The sequence below is a fragment of the Magallana gigas genome, chromosome 5, assembly GCF_963853765.1.
Source record: "Magallana gigas chromosome 5, xbMagGiga1.1, whole genome shotgun sequence".
Taxonomy (NCBI): Eukaryota; Metazoa; Mollusca; class Bivalvia; order Ostreida; family Ostreidae; genus Magallana; species Magallana gigas.
The window spans coordinates 55,386,856-55,410,199 of record NC_088857.1 but is presented as its reverse complement, the minus strand read 5'-3'; the positions used below and the strand labels follow the sequence as shown (position 1 = coordinate 55,410,199).

At 34.4% G+C, this 23,344-nt stretch overlaps 1 protein-coding gene across 2 annotated transcripts; it reads right to left on the bottom strand.

Annotated features, from left to right (window-relative positions):
• Nucleotides 1-5,935: 5,935 nt before the first annotated feature.
• LOC105341160 (glycogen [starch] synthase-like) lies at nucleotides 5,936-23,208 on the bottom strand. 2 transcript variants are annotated; one of them, XM_066083507.1, is made up of 14 exons: nucleotides 23,006-23,208; nucleotides 20,504-20,685; nucleotides 19,777-19,968; nucleotides 19,256-19,441; nucleotides 18,628-18,772; nucleotides 18,177-18,294; nucleotides 17,552-17,672; nucleotides 14,448-14,614; nucleotides 13,108-13,186; nucleotides 12,875-12,988; nucleotides 12,227-12,353; nucleotides 10,320-10,477; nucleotides 9,272-9,373; nucleotides 5,936-8,985 (listed from the first exon to the last, which is right to left on the bottom strand). In XM_066083507.1, the coding sequence occupies exons 1-14, from the start codon at nucleotides 23,148-23,150 to the stop codon at nucleotides 8,731-8,733; spliced, it is 2,091 nt and encodes a 696-aa protein (XP_065939579.1). In that variant the 5' UTR covers nucleotides 23,151-23,208; the 3' UTR covers nucleotides 5,936-8,730.
• Between the last annotated feature and the right edge of the window lie 136 nt (nucleotides 23,209-23,344).

Genomic DNA, 23,344 nt, shown 5'->3' with positions numbered 1-23,344 from the left:
ATGTATGCTGTAATCGTTACGGATTTATAAAATTAACATAATCTAGTTAATTACTTCATAATCACCGTCTTTAGTTTTATCCCATTGAATAGTTCATGTTGCACATGTTTCATTTACACTCAATTTACACAAATTTGCATTATTGTAATTTAGCACGTTGACCTTATAACATCGATATTTACGATTCAATTAAACAGTATTAATTTAAACTTTAAGATTCCCTGAATCAAAAACAGGGGACCTAGCTGTCAGGTTATGACAAAATCACTCCGAGAACGACCTGGATGGCATTTTAAAGTCATTATAAGTGATACTAATTAACATTTAAACGTACTCGATATTAATATAAATATGTTCGCTTTGATAATTAATTGTCTTGTCATGACATTATTTAAAAAATCGAATATAGTCAATGAAGGGAATTTGCCTCACCTTACTGATTTTGATTAGTTTTCGTTTGAAACCAAAACAAAAGTTTAAGAATTAAAGATTTTTTTCTTATTTAATTGTTGTTCTATAAGAATCTATATATCATCAATGTGTATTTATATTTCATAATTCCCTTATGTAATTTAAAGATTTAGAAAAACGTGGCATAACTGTTTTACATATCTTAATCTGAGTTAAACGCGAAGTTTAGGGGATGTTTACCGATGTATCGTCAAAATCTTTCAATGTAAGCAGGCATCGACAAACATCAAAAGTTGTCATAGAAAATATTGGTATCGAGCATATTCACTTGGACAATGGATTTTCCAATTCATAATGTCTGAATTTGATTATGCGGCGTTTATTTAGAAAGATGTAACGACGTGGCCTACATTTATATAAAAAAGAAAGACTGTAACAATAGGTTCGGGTACGTTTTATAACTGTTTTTGTTATGTGTCTTTGCAAAAATAGTTCACGTTTAACCAATTTGCCACAGAAGTGGGATTGTTTACAATGAATGCCTTTGCTCTTACCTTAAGCAACAATTGCTTTACATAAAAAATAATAGTGAACCCATCTAAAATACCAATGATACTGATGTCGCTTTGATGATCTTACATGTGCGTGCAACCAACGATCGGTAAGTGAAAACGTGCAAATACCACCGAAGAGGGAACGAGGTAAAGAATGGATTTGTATCACATAAAAAATGGAAATAATTTTATGTGAATTATAAAATGAAAAAGAAAATAATATGAAAATAATTGATAATAAATGGCTTACCTGTGAAAGAAATTGATCTAGATATTTAGGACTACACAGATTTATATGTAGGTCTGATGTGACGTCATCACTTTTAACATTTGGATGGCGTATAAATTAGTCCTGTAAAAGTCACAAGTTTCCTTTACTGGACAACTTCCATCTGTACGGTATAGATCTGCAGAATACTTTTCAAGATAAAGAATTTGAAATGAATTGTTTTTGTTTTGTAGTCCCCCCCCCCCCCAATCATTTGACGCTGTTATTATGTAATGATGTGTGTTTGTTTTATATTTCTCTGCACTGATTTTTTTTTTTTTTTTTTTTTTTTTTACAGAAGTACAATTTTTATTCAAAAACCTAAATCAAATAATATCTACAAAGTAAAATGATAACTAATTCTGAGGAGTGAACTTAAGTAGGATCATTTGTGCTTCATTGAACTAATTTCCGGGTTGTTAGCAATGATGTCAGAATTAAAAAAAAAACCCACATAATATACACGTAGAAATGTTCTTTCTATTTAAATTTCATTTACTCATTGGCAATTACCTATAGATACTCGACCCCCACCCCCCCAAAAAAAAACATAAAAAAGATAAAAGCTTTGGGGTTCATATTGGCTATGCAGGTAGCGGTTCTTTCAGCTTCAATTTTACCTGCATGCACTACCAAAGGAGGGACTTTAACTTAACAAGGGATTTAAGTGCTATATCTATATTTAATCAACAAGTTAAAGACCATTAATCTTTATCGGGTACGAGAACTCTTCGTCTAAAATGGTACATGTATAAAAACATTCCTGACCGCACTGTTATAATAACCATGCTACATGCACATGTATGTTTTGCTGTGGTCAGTATATACCACTGTGGGTGACAAGACTCGTTTAAGCGCGAAAGTTGTGTAGAATAAAAAGCAGTATAAGAAAACCAATTCTTTGTCAAGACGATCAACAAAACATTGAAAAAGTGATGATTTTTAACGTAACCTTGACATAGCCTTATAAGGACGCAACAGCTCTGTGTGTGGAACTCTGGCGGGTACATAATGAACAGAAACCACAAAAACCAAATTAAAAATACAAAGAATCCTATTTTCTATTAAAACAATGTAGCTTCATAGCGAGAAATGTGAAAATGTGAAAAATCTACTATTTTAATTTTGTAGTGACATCGGTAGAAAGAATATAATTTTTTATTCACAAGTTGTAACTGTATGATTTTTAGAAAATACAGAATATACGTGTATACTATAGTTTGTCTTTGAAGTGTAAACACCTGTTCAATAAATTGACATTTTTATGATGCATTGGATCGTGGTAAACTTTAAGGGTTTTATAAGCATTGAATCAGTAATTAATTATTAAGAGAGGACGCCCCACCAAGTTACAATATTCTGACCGAGATGTGTGTCCTCGTCTACTGTCTTGCCCTTCACAACATTTCGAGTCACGTAGAACTGCAGTCATTTCGATTTTTGTGCAGTGTTCTATATTTTTGCCCTTTATCCAGTACTCACAACATTTCGAGTCACAAAAAAATGCAATCATTTTGATTTTTTCTGCATTGTTTTATATTATTGCCCTTTATCCAAGATGACACGTATCAATCATCAACGATGTGTAAATTTCATGATTTTGCGGAACTAAGACCCTACCTTTTATAACCCTTACAAGATACACAATCAATATTTCTGCTTGTCTCAAACAGTAACAGCATAACAGCTGAGCGGTCATTGCTCAGTTCGCACTTTTAAATGCGCTCGCTGCCCAAATGCAGTTTGTGTTGCCATTATTAGATCTTCGCTAGCCAAGAGTTTCTGATCTACACCGCTCCTTACAAACCCTTAGCATATCGTGCTTTCAAAAGTCGGGATTTTTCCCTGGATTTTGATTGGGGTTTATTGAAACTGTTTGAAAAAAAAAATAACCAATTAAAAATATTCAAAATACATCTGATTTAAGGTGGTATGGACCATTTGTCGATATTAATGTGGATTAAAGTACATTATATTTAAAATACCTTTACCGGTTTAGAATTATCAAATTTACAATATTTTTGGAAAGGTAAAAATTTTAAAAACCCCAGCGGGATTCAAACAATGACCTACAGATCGCAGTGAACCCTCTAACCCACTGCGCTACGCTGTTAATTAACAATTTTGAAAAAAAATATTTATAAAATTCACTTGATTTCATCGTTTATTCTGATAAATGATACGTCACAACATGGAGGTGTCCCATACCACCTTAAGCGACAATGTATTCGCACTGTTTATTATGGTGTATTTCCTTCTGTTTTCTGTTATGGTATTTGTTGTTGTTTTTGCCATATTATTTGTTGTTGTTTTTGCCATACTATTTGTTGTTGTTTTTTGTCATACTATTTATTGTTGTTTTTGCCATACTATTTGTTTTTGTTTTTTGCCATACTGTTTATTGTTGTTTTTGTCATACTATTTGTTGCTGTTTTTGCTATACTGTTTATTGTTGTTTTTGCTATACTATTTGCTGTTGTTTTTGCTATACTTTTTGTTGTTGTTTTTGCCATACTGTCTGTTGTTGTTTTTGCCATGCTGTCTGTTGTTGTTTTTGCCATACTGTCTGTTGTTGTTTTTGCCATACTGTCTGTTGTTGTTTTTGCCATACTGTCTGTTGTTGTTTTTGCCATACTGTCTGTTGTTGTTTTGCCATGCTGTTTATTGTTGTTGTGTTTGTGTGTTGTGTGTTGTTTTTTTGCCATACTGTCGTTGTTTTGGCCATGCTGTCTGTTGTTGTTTTTGCCATACTGTTATTGTTGTTTTTGCCATACTGTCTGTTGTTGTTTTTGCCATACTGTCTGTTGTTGTTTTTGCCATACTGTCTGTTGTTGTTTTTGCCACCATACTGTCTGTTGTTGTTGTTTTTGCCATGCTGTCTGTTGTTGTTTTTGCCATACTGTCTGTTGTTGTTTTTGCCGTACTGTTTATTGTTGTTTTTGCCATACTATTTGTTGTTGTTTTTGCCATACTATTTGATTAAATTGTTTTTTGCCATGTTGTCTGTTAGTTTGCTTGGCCCACTGACACAGTTAGATCCAGTAGATCTTTCCGGTATTTCGTGGAAAACATCGCCCTATTATTGATTAACCATTTGTCGTTGCATTAAACCTTACATTGTACGAATTAAATAACGTCTTCTCTTGCCCGGCAGTTAATGCAGACAAATTACCGCGCACCCCCCCCCCCCCCCCCCCGGATCAGGAGTTTAAGGCTTGCATGGTGAATTTGAATGTAAAAAAATTATTTTCCCAATATTTGGGGGTAGATAACCCCCCCCCCCCCCCACAAACACACACATTAGAATACAAAAATGCTGACCACCTGAGTATTTAGGGTAATAAAATCATCTGTTCATGACAATGTATTGTATTTCAATCGCAGACATGTTAGCGTGTATAGGTGTTATAAATATAATATTCTAAATTGTTTCATTTCTCTGTACTCTGCAATTAAACTATGAAAATATTTGTTTATGTCAATATACTTAATATACACACTTCTACTGTCACGAAGTTGTCATCTGCACGGTTAACAGGTTAATGTGTCGACAGTCTCTAGGGGAAGGGGATGAGCGCTGTTGACAGGTGCGCTTAAACAGGCCTTACCAAAGGTCCTCATTAGCTTATCGTTGTAGATGTCTGCACGGAAAAGTAGATAGGAAGTAACTACGATTGTTAGCCAACGTTGTGATGACCCACGAGTGACTTGGGTCGTATGCTTCAGATTGGAGATATTTTATTTATGAATGAACTCGTTTTCATGTTTTGATTTTCTCTGGATGGTAATACACGTTGACACAGCGCACTGGTTAGCTAGAGATAGCGGTAAAGCCATTCGACACTGATGATAAAATGGACGTGGTTCAAGTGACTAGTTACACTTTAAACACTATATCTGTACACTAGTAGTCCCGTATTACTGAAATACTGAAAAGAACTCCGCCCTAGCTAAATTTGTATCGGTATCGTCAAATTGGATTTCCCCACAGAATTAGGTCACCTGTAACAGTAAATTCGGTCGCACTAACATATTTATTAATTGATGGCACCTGCTTCGTACCAGAATTAGATGATCTATGGTCCAATCGTTTACCTTATTATGGTCTTAGTATGTAAACGGTGAAAGGCCAGCGGTGACTGAATTCATTTAGGTTTGATGTATATTGGCCAACAAAATATATAAATACAACCACATGTTAGAGATTTCATGAATTTAAAATACAATTTTGGGGTTTTTGGAAATTAGCAACTATTTCCATAATCCATTTTGAAAAAATTGGTGGCTTAGCTACAATGTACATGTAGGACAGTTAGGTTGCCAAGTACATTTTACTAATAATAACAAAGTGAGTGCATACATAACCTAGTTTGTGTGTTTTGATTTATTCCATTCTCCAGTTGAAAGGCCGGTGGGGGAGGAGGCGGGTGTTATTCACAATTAATCGTTCAGAAACATGTAAACTGAAATATTCAATTATAAGGTCCTAAGGTAAACATACATCGCCATCGCCAAACTTTGGCACAGTTAACAGATGCGAATGCTACATGCGACAGGCATTGAGTTTTGACACAGTCTGTTAGTTGATCAGTTTGGACTGTCAACCTGTAACGCAGAAATGGACCAGCGTTTTATTAAGAATAAACTATCGGGTACGAAGAGAGTTATAATTTGCTCAAATAACTAAATAAAACAGCAGATACCAGGTATGTGCTAACAATATATTTATATCGTATAATTATACCACATCGAAAACAGAAAATGCTTACATGTATCATATATTAGGGGATTTACAACACACTCAATAAGCCACATTTTAACACACTGGTATGTGAGGTTTGTTTATAGGAAACAATAATATTACATCAGCATTAAACCTTGTCATATTGTTATTTATGTGAGGTTTGTTTATCAGAAACAATATTATTAAATTGCATTAAATCTGATCACATTGTTATTTGCTTACATCATAAAAGGAGGAGAACTCTGTATGTAACAATTATCACAGAAATCTATGGAAGCACTTATCTATACACCTAGTGTCCGCAAAAATGACATCATGCAAGCTCTCTGTGACTTCTACTCATTTCAATTCAATCTTACAATAGAAAATGAATCTTGTTTTCAGCTAATAAACTCAGTAAAATTTTCAAAAACATTAAGCACTCATTTTTCCTTTGTAAAGGAGAGATAGCTGCACTTGTCTATACAAAACAAAACAATAAAATAAAAACACAGGCGTCAGAACTTTACACAGTCATAAACCAGTACAGAAACACTGTGACAGAGGCAAAACTCTCCACACAGGATTAAATATACACAAAGGAGGAAAATCACAGAGATTTAGCTAATATAACAGCTATATACACCTTATTCCAAGATATGGGCTGGATATAATGCAGAGTTATCTACCATGAAGATGTACATATGTAAGCTCTAGTCGCTGAATAACTAGAGAGCCAACCAAAAAAACAGCTTACTAGAATGCACAAGAGTTGAGTACATTGTACACTTGAAAGTCTCAAGAATTCTCTTTTTGTAAGTCATTTTCATTTGATATTTTAGTTGTAACATTTTTAAATAGCACTTGATAAAATAATGCATGCATTGAAAAACAATCTAAAAAAAAGAATACTCTACAACAATTTTTTACTGCATAAAATCAACGCACTATACTCATCTAATCAGGATCAATCAAGCTCAATCAACTTTGTACAGATAAACAAAAAAATAACTCAATAAGCCAGACATCCCTCTATTTGTTATAGATCAGTAATAGAGTAATCATCTCTGTTTCTCTCACACACAATATGTAAAGACTGGCCGTATATACTGAAACCAGAGGTGGAGAGTGAAGGATCACAGAGATGTTACACCTGAGGAAACTACAAGGTCAGTCTGACGCTGACAAACCACAGGTGTGTATATCTACATGTAGGTGAGATCTGTATAGTACACACTGTAGTATATACTATACAACAAAAGCTCAGCCAGAGGGAGAGGGGGAATGCATCATTTATATACACAGTCAAAGGATGGCACAAAATCTATACAGTGTACATAGTCAATAATTAATATAACAATCAATGATAACAATCAGCAATTATTAACTTGGGCATAATGAATTTGAAAAAATAACCCTTCATTTTTATAAAACAACTGTTTTAAGAGTTTCTGAACTAAACAAAAAACATACAATCTATATCCAACACTGTGTAACATTTTGTATGTATCACATCATTTACTTTTATCAACTTTCATTAAAATTAATCATAAGAAATTATCAAATTAAGAGCTGCAGCCAGATTGGACTAAATGCTTTTGTTGTTTTCAGTTGCATTTGGGCGGTTGATTGCTAGAGGTAGCTGGGTTACAAAATTATTGATTAACTAGAATATCTGATCAATACATTAATTGACAAATAGGATACCATAATAACACCATTCAGCTGAAATTAAATTACAATTAAAAAATACAATCAAAATCTGTAAAGCTGACTGAACTTCACTAATGGAGAGGGGGGGGGGGGGGGTTGAAAGTCTAAAGCAGAACATTGTTTGACTAGCTACCACCTGCTGAACTACAATAAACATTCATAAACCTATAAATGTCATTCAAAAATTCTTCTTTTATCATAGAGCTAAACTTGGGTAAAAATCTATTAACAGATCTAGCAGAATGTTACTTTTCCAGAATCAATTCAAAATTGGAACTACCAGCACTTGAAGTTGTTCATGAATATTTATATATATCTCTATTTATGATTTTTGATTTGAACAAACACAGTCCTTCAACATAAGAGTTACTTAAACCTACCTTGCATGTAGCAGATAATGATTCTCTTGAATTCATTGTATGATTACTAGAATAAATAGATTTTTATTCCATCATATAAACTTTTTATTCAATCACATAAACTTTTCTTTTAGAGATTGTCTAGTATTGTAACAATTGTAAAGCCTGTCTAGTATTGTAACAATTGTAAAGACTGTCTAGTATTGTAACAATTGTAAAGACTGTCTAGTATTGTAACAATTGTAAAGACTGTCTAGTATTGTAACAATTGTAAAGACTGTCTAGTATTGTAACAATTGTAAAGACTGTCTAGTATTGTAACAATCGTAAAGACTGTCTAGTATTGTAACAATCGTAAAGACTGTATTGTAACAATCGTAAAGACTGTCTAGTATTGTAACAATTGTAAAGCACCTGATAAAACAATACCGATTCTTTTTGTTAGATTTTTACCTCACAACGACATACTATGTTGTGAAACATTGCTAACTAAAAGAGAGAAAATAAAAGAAGAAAGCAAATAAAATGTTAAAAATGAGGTCAACTCATTTGAGTGCACTCGCCAACACTCCAGTATTATATAAAGCTTTTCTGTGGTATAAAGCAAAACACCTCACTACTCAATACACCAGGTAATTAACCTACAAACTGATAGAAATCCTTTAACATGTAACAATAAACCGGGGATGTCCTTCTGATTCATCACTTAAACATCGGCATGTCGGACTCTGGGTTAGAACTCATTTCAGCATTCTCTTCATCCTCGTCGATATCGTCATCTTCATCATCCCCATGTTCCGAGGGGGCTGGGGTGGAGCTGCGCGAGGCCGAGGGTGAGGAAGGTTCGGAGGCCGGCCGAGGGTACATGAACCTCTTTTCCTGTAGGATCTCCTCCTCCTTGGCAGCAAGGTCAGGGTATCCCCGGGCTACAGCGATCTGGCGGGCTTTTCTGTAGTACTATCAAAAATAATAGAGTACATAAGAAAAGAAATTCACTAACATCTGTCCAATAGTTAAGAGTTTTAAAAAGTCTACAAAATATTTCATACATCCATATCTGTGTTAACTCACACAAAGTACACAAATTTTCAAATCAATGAAAAAAAAAAAAAGAGTCGAATTCTACATCTTTACATACAGTGCATTAGTTAGTTAGTAATTAATGTCATCTTCTGTAATAAATCTTTATCATTGAATCCTTTGCCATCAATAAAAGTGAAAGTGAAAGTAGTCTTCCACTCACCACTCCCAGGTTCCTCCAGTCTAGGAGGTCACTGAGGCGCTCCGTACGATTTCTCTGAATGATACGCTGTCGCCGGGATAAACAGGTGAAATCATACATATACTGAAAAGGAAGAATAAATCATGAATGTACTGCAAAGGAAGGAGAAATTATACACCGATGAATGTTGTGTAGTAAAACTGTATTGTAATTTTTAAAGAAATTTTGTAAAATAGTGATTATAAGACAGTCAATCTAAAGCTTACCATTTTTTAAACATTAAAAGTAAAAGTAAAAAAAAATTGATAAATGAATAATTTTAAGACACTGTATTACAATCCAAATCAAATGTAAAATTATGTTAAAGTTATGTTTAAAATTTAATGCATAAGACAACATTAATTGAGTTAGAAGAAATTCAATTTATGAAAAAACTTGTTGAACTTGATAACCATGACAATTTTGCATTTGTTACAAGTCAAGATTTTAATACATTTTACTGTGATGAACATTAAACTCTTGCTTTTGATGACTGTAAAAAAGTGACTTTTAATAGTTGCTCATGTCTGATTCCATCCAAACATGTTGGAATGAACAAGAATTTTTTCATATATTACATGGTTATCACAAAGGAAGCTAGCTTAACTTAAGAATGCAAACTGAATGTTAAGCAAGAAATACCAGTTATATAGAAAGATTTAGTGAAATACATGCAAAATCTATACAACAGTTGAATTATTCATCACAAGCACATGGACAAACATAATAAGACAGCCGTAGATACAACAGACAAGATGGACTGATCTAGACACTACAAGAAGACAGCAATAGACACTACAGACAGGTATATTTAGTCACAACTACACTGAGTTAGACATTAAGAACGAAAGATGGACAGATCCAGTCCTCACTGAAAGTAAGACACTACAGACAGATATATTAAGTCACAACTACACAAACAGTGTTAGACATTAAGAATGAAAGATGGACAGATCCAGTCCTCACTGAAAGAAAGATACTACAGACAGACAGACCCACACATTCCCCTGGTGGAGACAGAGCTGTCTACCTTAGTCAGTTTATGGATAGATTCGTCTGGACTAGATTCGCGCCGATCAACCACATAAATACCATACGACTGCGTGTCCGTCACATGATTCTCCATAAAACAGCCGAATCCCGACAGGTTGGTCGTGATGCTGGGTATTCCCATCACCGTACACTCCGCTAGAGTTAAACAGGACATGATCAATCAGGGGGTGCGTCTTATACAAGGCTCCTCACTAACCCAGGCCATCAGGCTTAACAAAGACAGACACATCCCAGACGCCTCTCTCTAATGACTGTCTCTATACAACTTGAGAAGGAAGGCATGTCAAATCTGATTGACTTTATTTACGTAAGTTCAGATACCAGGTACTCATTTAATAAAAAAAGGTACCAATCAAATTAAAAATGCAATTCTTAAGCATGAACTTCATATTTTAATATTCTTGTTCTGAATCATTTCCATTGCCTAACAAATTGCAAAATATTCAAAATCCATGTGAAATTTCATGTTCAACTAATGATTAAAACACTTTGAAATTTATTGTAAATTCTTGGAGAATCCGACAAAAGAGAGAGAATCTGTCAGTAAACTCTAAATACACAAAGAGAATACAGACTTAAAAGAACATCAACATTCAAAGCCTTCAGGTGTTAGTGAAGCCAACTCATAAGTATGCATGCAATACAGGGAAAGACAACTCTATCCTGTCAAATAAAATAAGAAAGGCTGGCATGCTGTAAAAAAAAGAAAGTGACAGGGGGCCTACAAATAAATGGGTCATTCCATGCTTGGTTCCCATCGTTACCTGAGTCAGCTGATGGATTGATTCGTCTGGACTCTTATATCGGCGGTCTACAATATAGAGTCCATAGGACTTGGGATCATTGATGTGTTCCTGCATGAAACAGCCGAAGCCCGAGAGGTTCGTGGAAATACTTGGGATCCCCATCACGGTGCACTCAGCTGAAAGTGGGTCAGAGAGAACAGTTAAAACAGACACAGACATCTCAAAAACAGGTTGTCCAGTACATGTACAATTGTCATGTGAAAAAATCTCATTCTCTGGAAAGAAATCTTATCAAGGTACATTACAAAATACATGTATCTGGGAGTTGAAGTATAAATAAAATTTTCTGATAAAAAAAACACCAGAAATATTGAATTATTAACTAAATTATAAACTTTGACAATAAATGTATAATTTTTACTGTTACAGTAGTGATCTTTTACGAATTTTGGTTAAAATGGGGCCATTGAATTTTTACACGTTATATTTTTACGAATTGTGTATGTCTGTAAAAATTAAAATAATCAGAGGTAAAAAGTTCTGGCCGTGGCAATGTTTGTAAACACATTGAATGCTTTTACAAACAAATCCCATGTTCAGAAAATTGTTTTGAGTTAACAAGTCCTTAAACTATTATGACATGTTTATTTACCACATTTTCTTATACAATGTGCCCTTTACTTATTCCTGTCAATCTAGGTATCATCATTGTTGTACAACATGTGCACATCTTGAATTTACAGGAGATACAATGAGAGACAACTCCATTTCAAAAATATCTCTCTCTCTTTTCTCTCTCTTTCTCATACATACCAGATGAAAATTTGTGTTTCTGAACTTCTGTGAAAATTCATGCGTTTAAATTTTACAAATTTATAAAACTTGCAGCAAGTAATAAATACCCGTTATACCGTATCCACATATTTGTATCTAATCTATTATTTCTAATTGCAGACAAAAGCTGTATTGGACATTCAGCATCCTTCTTTCAGAAAGTGTATACTGTATCATCTAATAACTACTTAACAAGACATAAAACTTGATTCTTTTATGGTAAATACTGATATTTGGACAGATGTATTAAGATCAAATTGTAGTTGCTGCCCTGGGTTATGAAAGCAAGGAGAATGTGACAGACCTGGCGTGTAGCCCCAGGGCTCGTAGTACGAAGCGAACACCCCAAGGTGACAGCCCCGGACAAAGTCCTCGTAGTCAAGGCCAAACAAAGGGTTGGTGGAGTTCAGGAACTCGGGGTGAAATACAACCTGGAAAAAAAGTGTTAACACAGATACATCACTGAAGGTCAGAGTCAGAGGTTTGGTACAAATTCCTTAGCTATTCACGTTTCCCTTAGATATTCTTGTATATCATAACAATTTAAAATTGATCTTGAATATTAGCATCTCATGGCACTCCATGAAATAAAATTTTAATTTATATGGATAATATTCAGAATCTAAAGCAGGAATCAAAAAACCTTTTTTCTCATTTGTCCTTTTTACAATGATCTTGCTTGCAGATCTCTACAGTACACAAATACAGTCACATAGACTTATACATGTACCAATAAAACACATATGTAAACCATAACAAAGCTCGGGATTTGTTTACAAAACAAAGATTCAGTATTTGACTTTCAAAATTTGACAAAGCATTAAAAGTACCCATATCAACCATTCTAAACATTAAAATCGAAAAAAATAAAATTTTATTTAAATTTGTCCAAGTCCCCTTAATCTTGAAGGGTTAATGGTGTTAGAAAATAACCAACACAAGATGATCCTACCTTCACTCTGTCCTCTTTTCTGTTGAAAAGTTGACATCGTCGAAGGGCATTAAGGATTTGGTCGTTTGCGTCTTCATTAACATTGTGCGTACATATAGGAGGTAAGCTGTTTCTCTGAAAGATGCAACAGACATAACTGTTATGAATTGATTTTCCTCTTTGTCTGCTTAAAAATGAATTACAAGCTGATCGTACAAATGCTTTGATCTTCTTTTTACAAAGATATATGGTACCTGAGCAGAGTAGATACACCTCTTAAGTTTCACTATATCTTCTTGTTCAAGAATTTCATCTCCAGTTGGAATTTTGCCCCTGTAATCAGAAAAGTACTCTTACAGGTTAATATCTACTGTTAATGGATAAAATATAAATAATGATGACTGAGTAACATTATATAAATAGTGCCTGTTTGGGAGGGTAACAGTTGAAACTGACACCCCAAGAAAACGATTGTCAACCGACGCGAAGCGGAGGTTGACAATGGTTTTCGAGGGTTGTCGATTTCAACTGTTATCCTCCCAAACAGGCACTATTTATTTTATTATACTGAATGTCAATTTTAAAGAAAACTTAACTGTTTTTCTACAGGAATGACTTGAATTCTACTGCGAACCGTACGCGCATCATTTACGCACATGTAACAATTCGTTATGTTACCCGTTGCCAAGTGTGTTGCTAATGCTGAGGGTAATAAAACGGATTATCAACTGTGTCTAAACCAATCAGATTTCAGTATTTAACATGAAAGTATAATAATCTAGTTTGTTTTCTCTCTGATAACACACTGTTAACCTGACTACAATACTGTATACAGAATTATTTTCGCCCCGTGTAATTTTCACCCTTCTACATTTGCAAACAGTTTCGCCCTGTCTTGAATTCTCCAAAACACAGTTGTGTTTAAAAAGAGGTAACTTGTGACATTGAAATCCATACAGCCTCAAATCTGCCTGCTGACAAAGAGGACAAATGGGGCAAAAATAAAACGAGGGTCAATATTTCCCTGTATACAGTATTCCTTTATAGCTAAACTCCTACAAATCTTATGTGCCTGAGGGACTGCTCTACCTCTCCAACTATTCCATACCTGAGCCATTGTTCCAAATTTAGTAAGACTCTACCTGAGGCATAATTAGACCATACCTGAGGCACTGTTCTATACTGTGGAATCATTTAATTTCGTGGGGGCCAATTTTTGTGGATTGTTGGTTTTTTGCTTGTTCATGGGGATCTAATTTCGTGGATGAGTCAGTTTTCAGTCTCAGTAGGTAAATCAAACCTTTTATAATTAGTTTTCGTTGAGGATGTAATTTCGTGGGCGAGGGCTACCCACGAATACCACGAAAATTGAGCCACCACGAATTTTAATGATTCCACAGTAATTAGACCACACCTTTGCTATCATTCTATAATTAGACCATACTTGAGCTTTTATTCTATAATGAGACCATACCTGAGGCACTGTTCTATTATTAGACCATACTTGAGCTTTTATTCTATAATGAGACCATACCTGAGGCACTGATCTATAATAAGACCCTATCCGAGGCACTGTTTTAAAGTTAGACTGTACCTCAGGCACTGTTCAAAGATCCTCTTGCCGATCTGTGTCTGTACGTGGTGCACGGTCTCCTTCAGCTGTTTGGAGATGGCCTGGCCCCGCAGGGACTCCACGTTGAAGTTGTTGGTCTTGGTGGGGAAGATCAGGAAAGCCACCACTGTCACCTCACTGTTAGCTTGCTGGAGATAGAGAAACAAATTCATCTTAAGGTAAGACGACACGTTCCTCAATGTGATACGGTGTATAACTTTTTCCAGGAATTTGTTAATTTTTTATCACTACTTTGACAAGCTTTCTTGCAAAAAATTAGGGTAACATACCAGGCATTTCTGTAAAATACTAGAGTATGCAATTTCCTATATAATCTTCTTGAAAATACACTTGAATTGCTGATATAAAAATAAACAAATACATGTATACAGCACAGCAAAATTCACTATATTGGAACTCTATCTCGGCCGGGCATGGCTTTGAACTCACGACCTCTAGAACCTATACGCTTCTGGCAGTGAGCGGCCAAGGTTCTAACCACTCGGCCATCTATACATATAGTTATATACAAGTAAATTTGAATCATTTTAAAAATAATCATAAAATTAATATTTTTTATTGGAACTCTTTATTACAAGGAGATACAAAAAAGATGCTCTAGGAACGTGTCGTCTGACCTTAACGTAGCTCGCGGGTTTTTCTGACGTCACAATAGGAATCGACGTAAAGAGTTGAGTCAGACCGTCATAGTAAACTCATAATTTTATTTTAAAATGACAAATGAGATATTTAGAAGTATAAAAGAAAATATCTTAAAAAGCTTATATGAGGTTTATGACGGTTTATACAAAGATTTATAATATCAAGTGCTGAAAATTTAAAGATGTCACATACATTGTCACATTTTGTTCTATAAAGATAAAGAATGAGTGTGCGTTAGAACTCTTCCATTTAAAGTAATGTTTTAAAATAGAATGTATATATGCATTAACTTCGCTTTTTTTTTTTTTTACAATTATAACTTCCGTAATCTGTACTACCGATTAAATTCTTAAATTTCTTTTGGCTTGAGAGAAATGTTTTATTCGATTACTTACTTATATTGTCAGTAGTTGCCTGGCATTTTATTTTTGCATTGATTGACTCAGAGTTTCATAAAAACAAAAATAGCAATTTTCTGTATCTTTACAGCCTTACATTAATTGCATTTAATAACATTCACAATAATGTCTAATAAGCATTAACATGTTCTAAAATGTGTTTAACAGCTAGTCTTGTCAATAAATGCATTTCAATTTTGGTGTTCTAAGAAGTAAGGAAATGATGACGTCAGGCTAATGAAAATATAAAGTTTTGAGAAATCTTTTAAATCTTTAAAGTTTTTTTGCCAAAAATTGGCCGAGAACACATACTGATATTTTTTTATGAATAGATTCATAATTATCTCCTCTGTAGTTTTTGTGTTGAGTATGATTAATTTCGTCTGAATCGTTTAAAAGTTTGGAGCATAGTTTTGAAATGCGTTTCTTGGTTAAAATGTGCATTTTACTATATATTTCATTGAAATGGCGTTGCTTTATTTTATTAATGACACTGTATTTGAAACACGATAACATTATTACCGCGCAGACGAATCTTAAATAAATTTTAGAAATAAAACTATAAAACCTATGGATCACGTGGACAAATTTTCAAGGTAGGTTTTCTCACAAGCAGGTAAACCCGCGAGCTACCTTAAATCCTATCAATATCTAATTGCAGGAGACAGACAAAACATTAACTTATTGGACACAGACAGAAAAATACGAGCTTGCTGGACAAAGAGAAAGCAACATTTAATGATGACGGACCCAATTTACTTCTACAAGAGTGATTTTCATGAAAATTTTATATGAGTTAGAGTTACTAAAGATATATAAAAATCAATCAAAAAATAACATAAAAATCGAATTAGATTTTTAGTAGTGACCATTTCAAAGAATGTTAGTGTTACTTCTTTTTTTCAATTGAACATAATGGGGAAAAAGTGTTCTTGTGAGAGAAAAAATTATTTAAAAAATATTCTGCAATAGATTTTCTATTCAAATTAAAATATAACACTTATATGATGATTTTGAATTAACATCATTTAAAAAATGACTATGCCATTGACTTTGTTTTGACGGAGGCACATGCCAATGTGCGGTTTGTTGTTATATCTTTTTCCAATTTTTCATGAGAAGTAGTGCGCAAACTCTAAGACAAGTTGATGTACATTATTTAGAGGCTGATTTATGAAACAAAATAACTAACAGAGTAGTTGAACATTTGTGTATGATAAAATACTTCAAACTTAAGCACAAGGTCCGTTTTACCCTATTTTCGATACGAGTATTGAAGCAGATCAAAATCTAAATGATTTGTACACTGGCTCAAATTCTGTAAACTAACCTACAGTTTATATAGATGGTTATAATTAACTTGTACTAATAAAAAACTTACCACAGTACATGTACTTAACATCCCTTAAATAATGTTGAAAAGCATATTTTGGCATGTTAAATTATAGCAAGGTCAGCCAGTACTTGCGCTACATAAAGTGTGAATTGATGACGTTAAACAGCTATATATTGCTTCATAAGTGATTTTTCATTGAGTTTTAGTGATTGTGACGTAATACAATGTATTGAGATTTCAATTTTTGTAACAATCACTCCCTCTAGCTAAGCGATGTATCTGCCCATTGGCAAATAGAACTGGGTCCGCCATCCTTAAAACATCAAGCACGAAAGCTTGGGTTTTATTCAGCATTGTTCATTGAAACACATTATGTTTAATAAGCTTTTTAACACATCAACTGAATTTTTTACTCCTATTATATTAATGCAATTGTGAGTGAATTATTCCTAATCTTACTAAGAAAGGAAAACGACAATACATGTAGGAAGAGAGATAATTCTTGTTACATAAATTCTATAAAATGTATTTTATTTTTGGGCCTGAAAAAAATCTATAATTTTGTACTAATTTCCTTTTTTTTATCATTTAAACATCATAATTCTGGTTGTCTTATGTTGTCTGATATGAATATACGATCTTCTAATGACACCATTCTCCACAGAACAAATAAAGTTCAATGTACTAACCTTGAGATAAAAGTTTAGTCTTGCCAGTGATTCTATGAACATGTCCGCTCCTTTGTTGGAAAACTCATATCTCCCAGCCGTGAAAAAGTATAGCGTCTTATCCAGATCAAAGTCATAGTGCCTGCAGAATAAACAAAATATATGTGTCATACTTGGATTCCGATTTGATAAAACCAATGGCAAAATTTATAAATCTGTGTGTATTGCCTTCGTACTTGATATTTAATAATGATGTATTTAATAATGATGTACAATCTACTAATTGGAGGTGTTGTTTGTTGTGTTTTCATACACAATTAAAATTTAATCATTCTTACAATTTTTACATGATTAGTGAATAACACACGATATATAATTACAAATATATGTTTTTATTAAAAAATTGTTACTTATTTTTTCTTTTTTCACACAGCCATTTCTTCTAATACCTCTCAAATGAAATAATATTTATATTATACATATTTTAGCTGCTCCAATGTAAGTCAACTGCTAGACAGCACTTAGCTACATGTATTTCTAAAAACATTGGCTAAATCTGCCAAGGGTTGTAGAAGGGTAGAGTAGATAACCCTTTGCTAGCGAAGATGACAAAGAGTGAGAACAAAACAAATCTGAATTAAGTTACCCATAAAAATGTCCCCTGACGAAGTCGTGGATCTTCTCCTTGTAGATGGCATGCAGATTCTGGAACTCATGGATGGCACTGAATTTGACCACATTTAATCCGTTGGGGACGATCACATCTAGAAATGTAAGAGATTGATGATGACGGCTGTATCAAATCCATGAAAAGATGTTGGAAGAAGCATTAAATAGCCTACATGTAATCAGCATGTTTTCGTAAGTAAACCACTCACCTAATTGTGGCCATGGAATACACTGAGAGCAATCAGGTCACTTACCTGGTTGAAAGCGTTTGTACTTGGCTGACACCACTGGGCCAGCTAATTTCCTTGCTAATATTCCCTGAGCCACTAAACTGGCTGAAAACCAATAAGCCACTCGCCTTGCTAACATCAGTGAGCTCTCACCTATCATTGTGCCACTAACTTAGGGGACATTACTGAGACATTTACCTGGCTTCCGTTTCAGCAGGTGCTCTGCCTCCACCCCGGTGATCTCGGACACAGTGGTAAACACCTGAGAACAGTGGACGGCGGCCCTCTCCATGCAGTAACGGTGGTATATCTGACGGTCACCGGCCTCCTTGTCTAAGTTATACTGAAAGATAATCAAAGTCCTGAATGTACTGAGAGGTCATATGCTATTATACAAGTATCAATGACACTTCCACCCTAACATCCAATGACAGATATCAATATAAGCTGTAGAACTTGTTTGTCAACTGTTGTAAAATAAATAAATTTTAAGTGGATTATATAAGTTGAAAAATTATAAAGCCAATTTTTAGTTGCTTGTTTAAATGTTTGTGATCTGCCTTTTTTATTGAATAGAATATAATAAGTAAAACTAATTTGTTCACATAAATGTAAACCAAAAACAAAACTGGTATTTGTGCATCAAAGTTTAATAAACACTTTGCTTCCCTGAAAATTAAGCTCTTTGTCACATTTTACACCAAACCATACCTCAAGAAGAGCATGTTGATTTTATAAATCCTTAAACTGATGTTTAAAATCTTCAAATTAGAAGTTTACATAATTTTTTTTTATAGAAGGGTACTACATTTTATGCACACAGTACCTTGTCTATATTGTTGTAGAAGTCTGAGCTGCCAGCACACAGGTATCTCCCCAGCAGTGTGGCATGTGTCGTGAAGATGGTGGTGCAGTCCACCTTCCTGGTCCGCAGGTAAATCAGCCCCGCCCCAGCCAACCACTCGTGAAAGTGGGTCACTACAATCGGCTGATCAGTCAGATTCTTGCGAAACTGAATTGAAAAGTCTTTTGATAAGGATATCGTCATAAGGAAAATGCTTTAGGAAATAAATGCTAGCATTTACATCTTGAAGATTGCTTTCATATTTGAGAGACAAGGGTTACATAGCAAGACAATTTAGATGTTAACTTTCAAAAGTGCTACAAAGGGTTGCATAACAAGACAATTTAGATGTGAACTTTCAAAAGTGCTACAAAAATATAAAAGCAAAGTTTTTTTTATGGAAGAACACAAAGACATATGATAAATGGGCCTAAAAGTACTCTAATTATTACAAATTAAGTAATTTGAAGGTAAAGGTATAAAAACTTATTGTCTTTGCTCACCTCACCAATAAACCAGGCTACCAGAGCCCCGAATATGACAGCGTCGTTCGACTCGCGGTCGTGCCAGGGGATTCCTATGCTGGCTTTCTCCCACAGCTCATGTTTGAATTCATCCAGCTTCCAAGCAGCAGATCCGATGTCAAACAAAATGACTTTAGGATATCCGTCGATCAGCCAGCGACCAAAATAAACCTAACAAATAAAATAAGTTATCTCTGTCACAACAGAAAGCAATCAATAGAGTTTCTGCAGCAAGATGCATCAGATTAACTGAAATACTGTCACAAGAATTTTTTAAAGTAATTTAACATCTCTGTTCTATGTCGTGTGAAAATGTTGGTGCTGGCCATTATAATACAAATAGTATTGATTGAAGATGAATTCTGCACAGCACCAGAAAAAACTGGATAACAAATAGAATATGTTAAGAACTCTGAGAAAGTAAATGAAACATGCAATAGTTGGGGCAATTTTACCGGTAGTTAAAATAGATCAAGAATAAATAAAGTCCTTTCCGCCCCCCCTCCCCAAATCTGTGTATGTTCTTTTTTGTAGCTCTGTTGTTTTATCAAACATTCCTCATTTTGTTGATTTTAAAAAAAAATACCGGTAGTGTAATATTAGGTGGTTGAATATTAGTACCTTACCTAATATTACCGGTACTAACCCTGATACTTGGCTGCATCTCTCAAGGTACAGACTGTATACCTGTCCTTATTTGACTCACCTTGATACCTGCGTCCCTCATGGTCTGTAGCGTCTGTCTGTAGACATAGTGGGAGGGCTCCAGGATCTCCACTTCCGTTCTGACACATGCCTCGTTATAGGGACCCAGCAGACAGTACTGTTCTCCTAGCTCAGCTACACTGACCGGGGCCTTGGACTTGATGACAGTATAGATACCACCAACTACAAACAGACAGACAGACATATCAAACACTGTAGATACCACCAACTACAAACAGGCAGACAGACATATTAACCAGATTAGATATGATCAACTATAAAGAGACAAAACATTATCATAAAATACAATACATGTTTACAGACGAGTGTAGATACCTCCAAAATTTACATTCTAGTGATGAAACATGTAGCATCAACTACAGACAGACAGACTGAGGTATCAAACACACTTCAGTCCAGATGCCATAACATTCTGACAGATGACCTTTGCCCTCTGCTAACAGTGGATGACAAATTTTGTCAGATCATTAAACGAGTCTAAGTTTATAACCCAATGTGGGGAAACATTCTTTGTTGAATCTGATAGCCACCATTACCTTGAATCTAATGCTAGCAATTAATTTGGTACTAAAAAGCATTTTAATACATGTACAAGGTGATCAGCCAGTCACAAAATATCTGAATATGATTCAAATATTGACTTGGGTTGAGGGCAACACATAAGCCCAAAAGGGATGAAATATTGCCTGATGCTAAGTGAGCAAAATATTCATCCCAAGGTAACATTTATCATATTTACTTTGCCCCAGAGGGACGAAATATTGCCCAACATAAAGAGAAGGACAAAATATGTTTTCCAAGAGGGCAAATATAATCACTGTTTCTTGGAAACACAGTTAATATTTCTTTTGTTATATGAAAACCAAACTAAAAATCAATAGAAACATATCACAATATATTTAACATAGAAATTAGGAGTTCAGTTTTGTGCTAAGTTCATTTCCCAAACACCCTTGGCATCAAAGGGTCACTGGTGATATCCCACTGCCCTTAAGAATCAAACAACATCTGTTTTACCCAGTTTTACTTCTCAATAAATCCATTACACTAGCAAAATCCGCAATGCACGTTTGTTCCTAGCTTGCCATAATTGATTAATTGCTTATTATGACATCACCTCATTTTGGTGTGGCGAAGAATTTATTTATATCACCATCTATGAATCTACCAATCAGCGTGATCAGAAATGATTTATTGAAACCGTGGAAGTATTCTATCAACATCATCCCTAGCCGGTCAATATTTATCAGACAAGTTATTGACCATCTACATAATTTTGTTTAATGATATATTTTAATTCATCTAAAACATTATTTGAGAATTATTAGTGATTTAATTTGGTCGAGCTAAATAGTAACTGTTCTTATATTAGTACTGTCAGCAATTGGACTGAAAGTCATGACAGGTTTTGCAGTCCTTAAAAATCACTTGGCCTCTGACCTTGACCAAAGTATTAAGTATATGCATGTAGCTTGAAGAATTCTAAAGATATGACAAGTGTCAAAGAAAACATCTGGCAGAAAAAGAAAGTCACAGAGAGTTCAGTGTTTTTTAAGACAACTTTTTAAAATAAATCTTAAAGGATAAGCCGATGGCTATTTGTCTTCATGTAATCAGACAATTTGCCTCTAAAATTACAGTTACGTTGATGTGAAACAAAAAAAAAGTCTTCATTAAGGAGTCATTACATGCAAAAACTTAAACTGAATGCACTGTATATAATCTTTTCATTTCACGCTAAAGAAAACATGATTTGGTAATTATGAACCTCATTTACCATTAGCACGACACCTATTAACTTCCCATGCGTCGAGTCAGCAAATGTTAAATATTACCTGGGCTATTCATAATACAAAACATGAATGAAAGCACGAATCATAAAGCTACATGGAAAAATGAAGAATGCGCGTAGTTTTTTTTTTTTTAGGAAACAAAAACATGAAAAAGACACATTCAAACTTTAACTTTTTTATGTCAACATGATGAATAATACATTGAACATTATTTTGTAAGGACCCATCTTTTATTACAAGAAACATGAATAATTTCTATCAACATACATAAGATAACTATCAAGGCCACATGGTCTCAATATATCACTTAACTTTGTCCAAATATCAGGAAGAGATTGAACTTCAGTTGCCATTAGATGTAGTACAAGAGAAAGATGTGTAAATATCTGAAGTTCTGCACACTATAACTCGATGAACATACAAATTTAATTCACTGATTAAACATGCAGCTATTTTACAATATCTTCTCTTCAACATGTACGTAATACGTAGATCTCTAATATTATTTCCTTTTAAGGCAAATATCTCGAACTGACACATCCCGCAACATGTCATAAATTAGTAAAGGTATATTTGACCTCCCTAAACTCGTACGTTTTACATGGTCCGTACATGCAGTCGTTTGTAGGTCAATGTTTTTTAAACCTGACCTAAATGCGTGATATATACATGTAGCCTACTTGTTTTACCTTTATTTGCTACTTCCCAGGCGATTTCAAACACCCATTTGTTTTGTGCGGCTGCAGTGGCCCCTCTGTCCATAAGCATCTCTTCAAATTCCGGACATGCATCTTTAAAACTTCTGTAAAAACTGTTTCGTCTTCTCATAGCCATAATTTTCACTGTCTCAGCAGTTAGATCAGGTCAAGAACATTGGTAGTATTTTCTGAATTGCGAGCCCGATATGAATATCCGAATCTCGGTCACGTCGCAATAATCCGGATGCCCCCCCCCCCCCCCCAAACCTCGTGTATTTTTTCTTTGTTCATCATGCGTTCTTTTTTAGTGATCGCTATGTCACTGTCCTT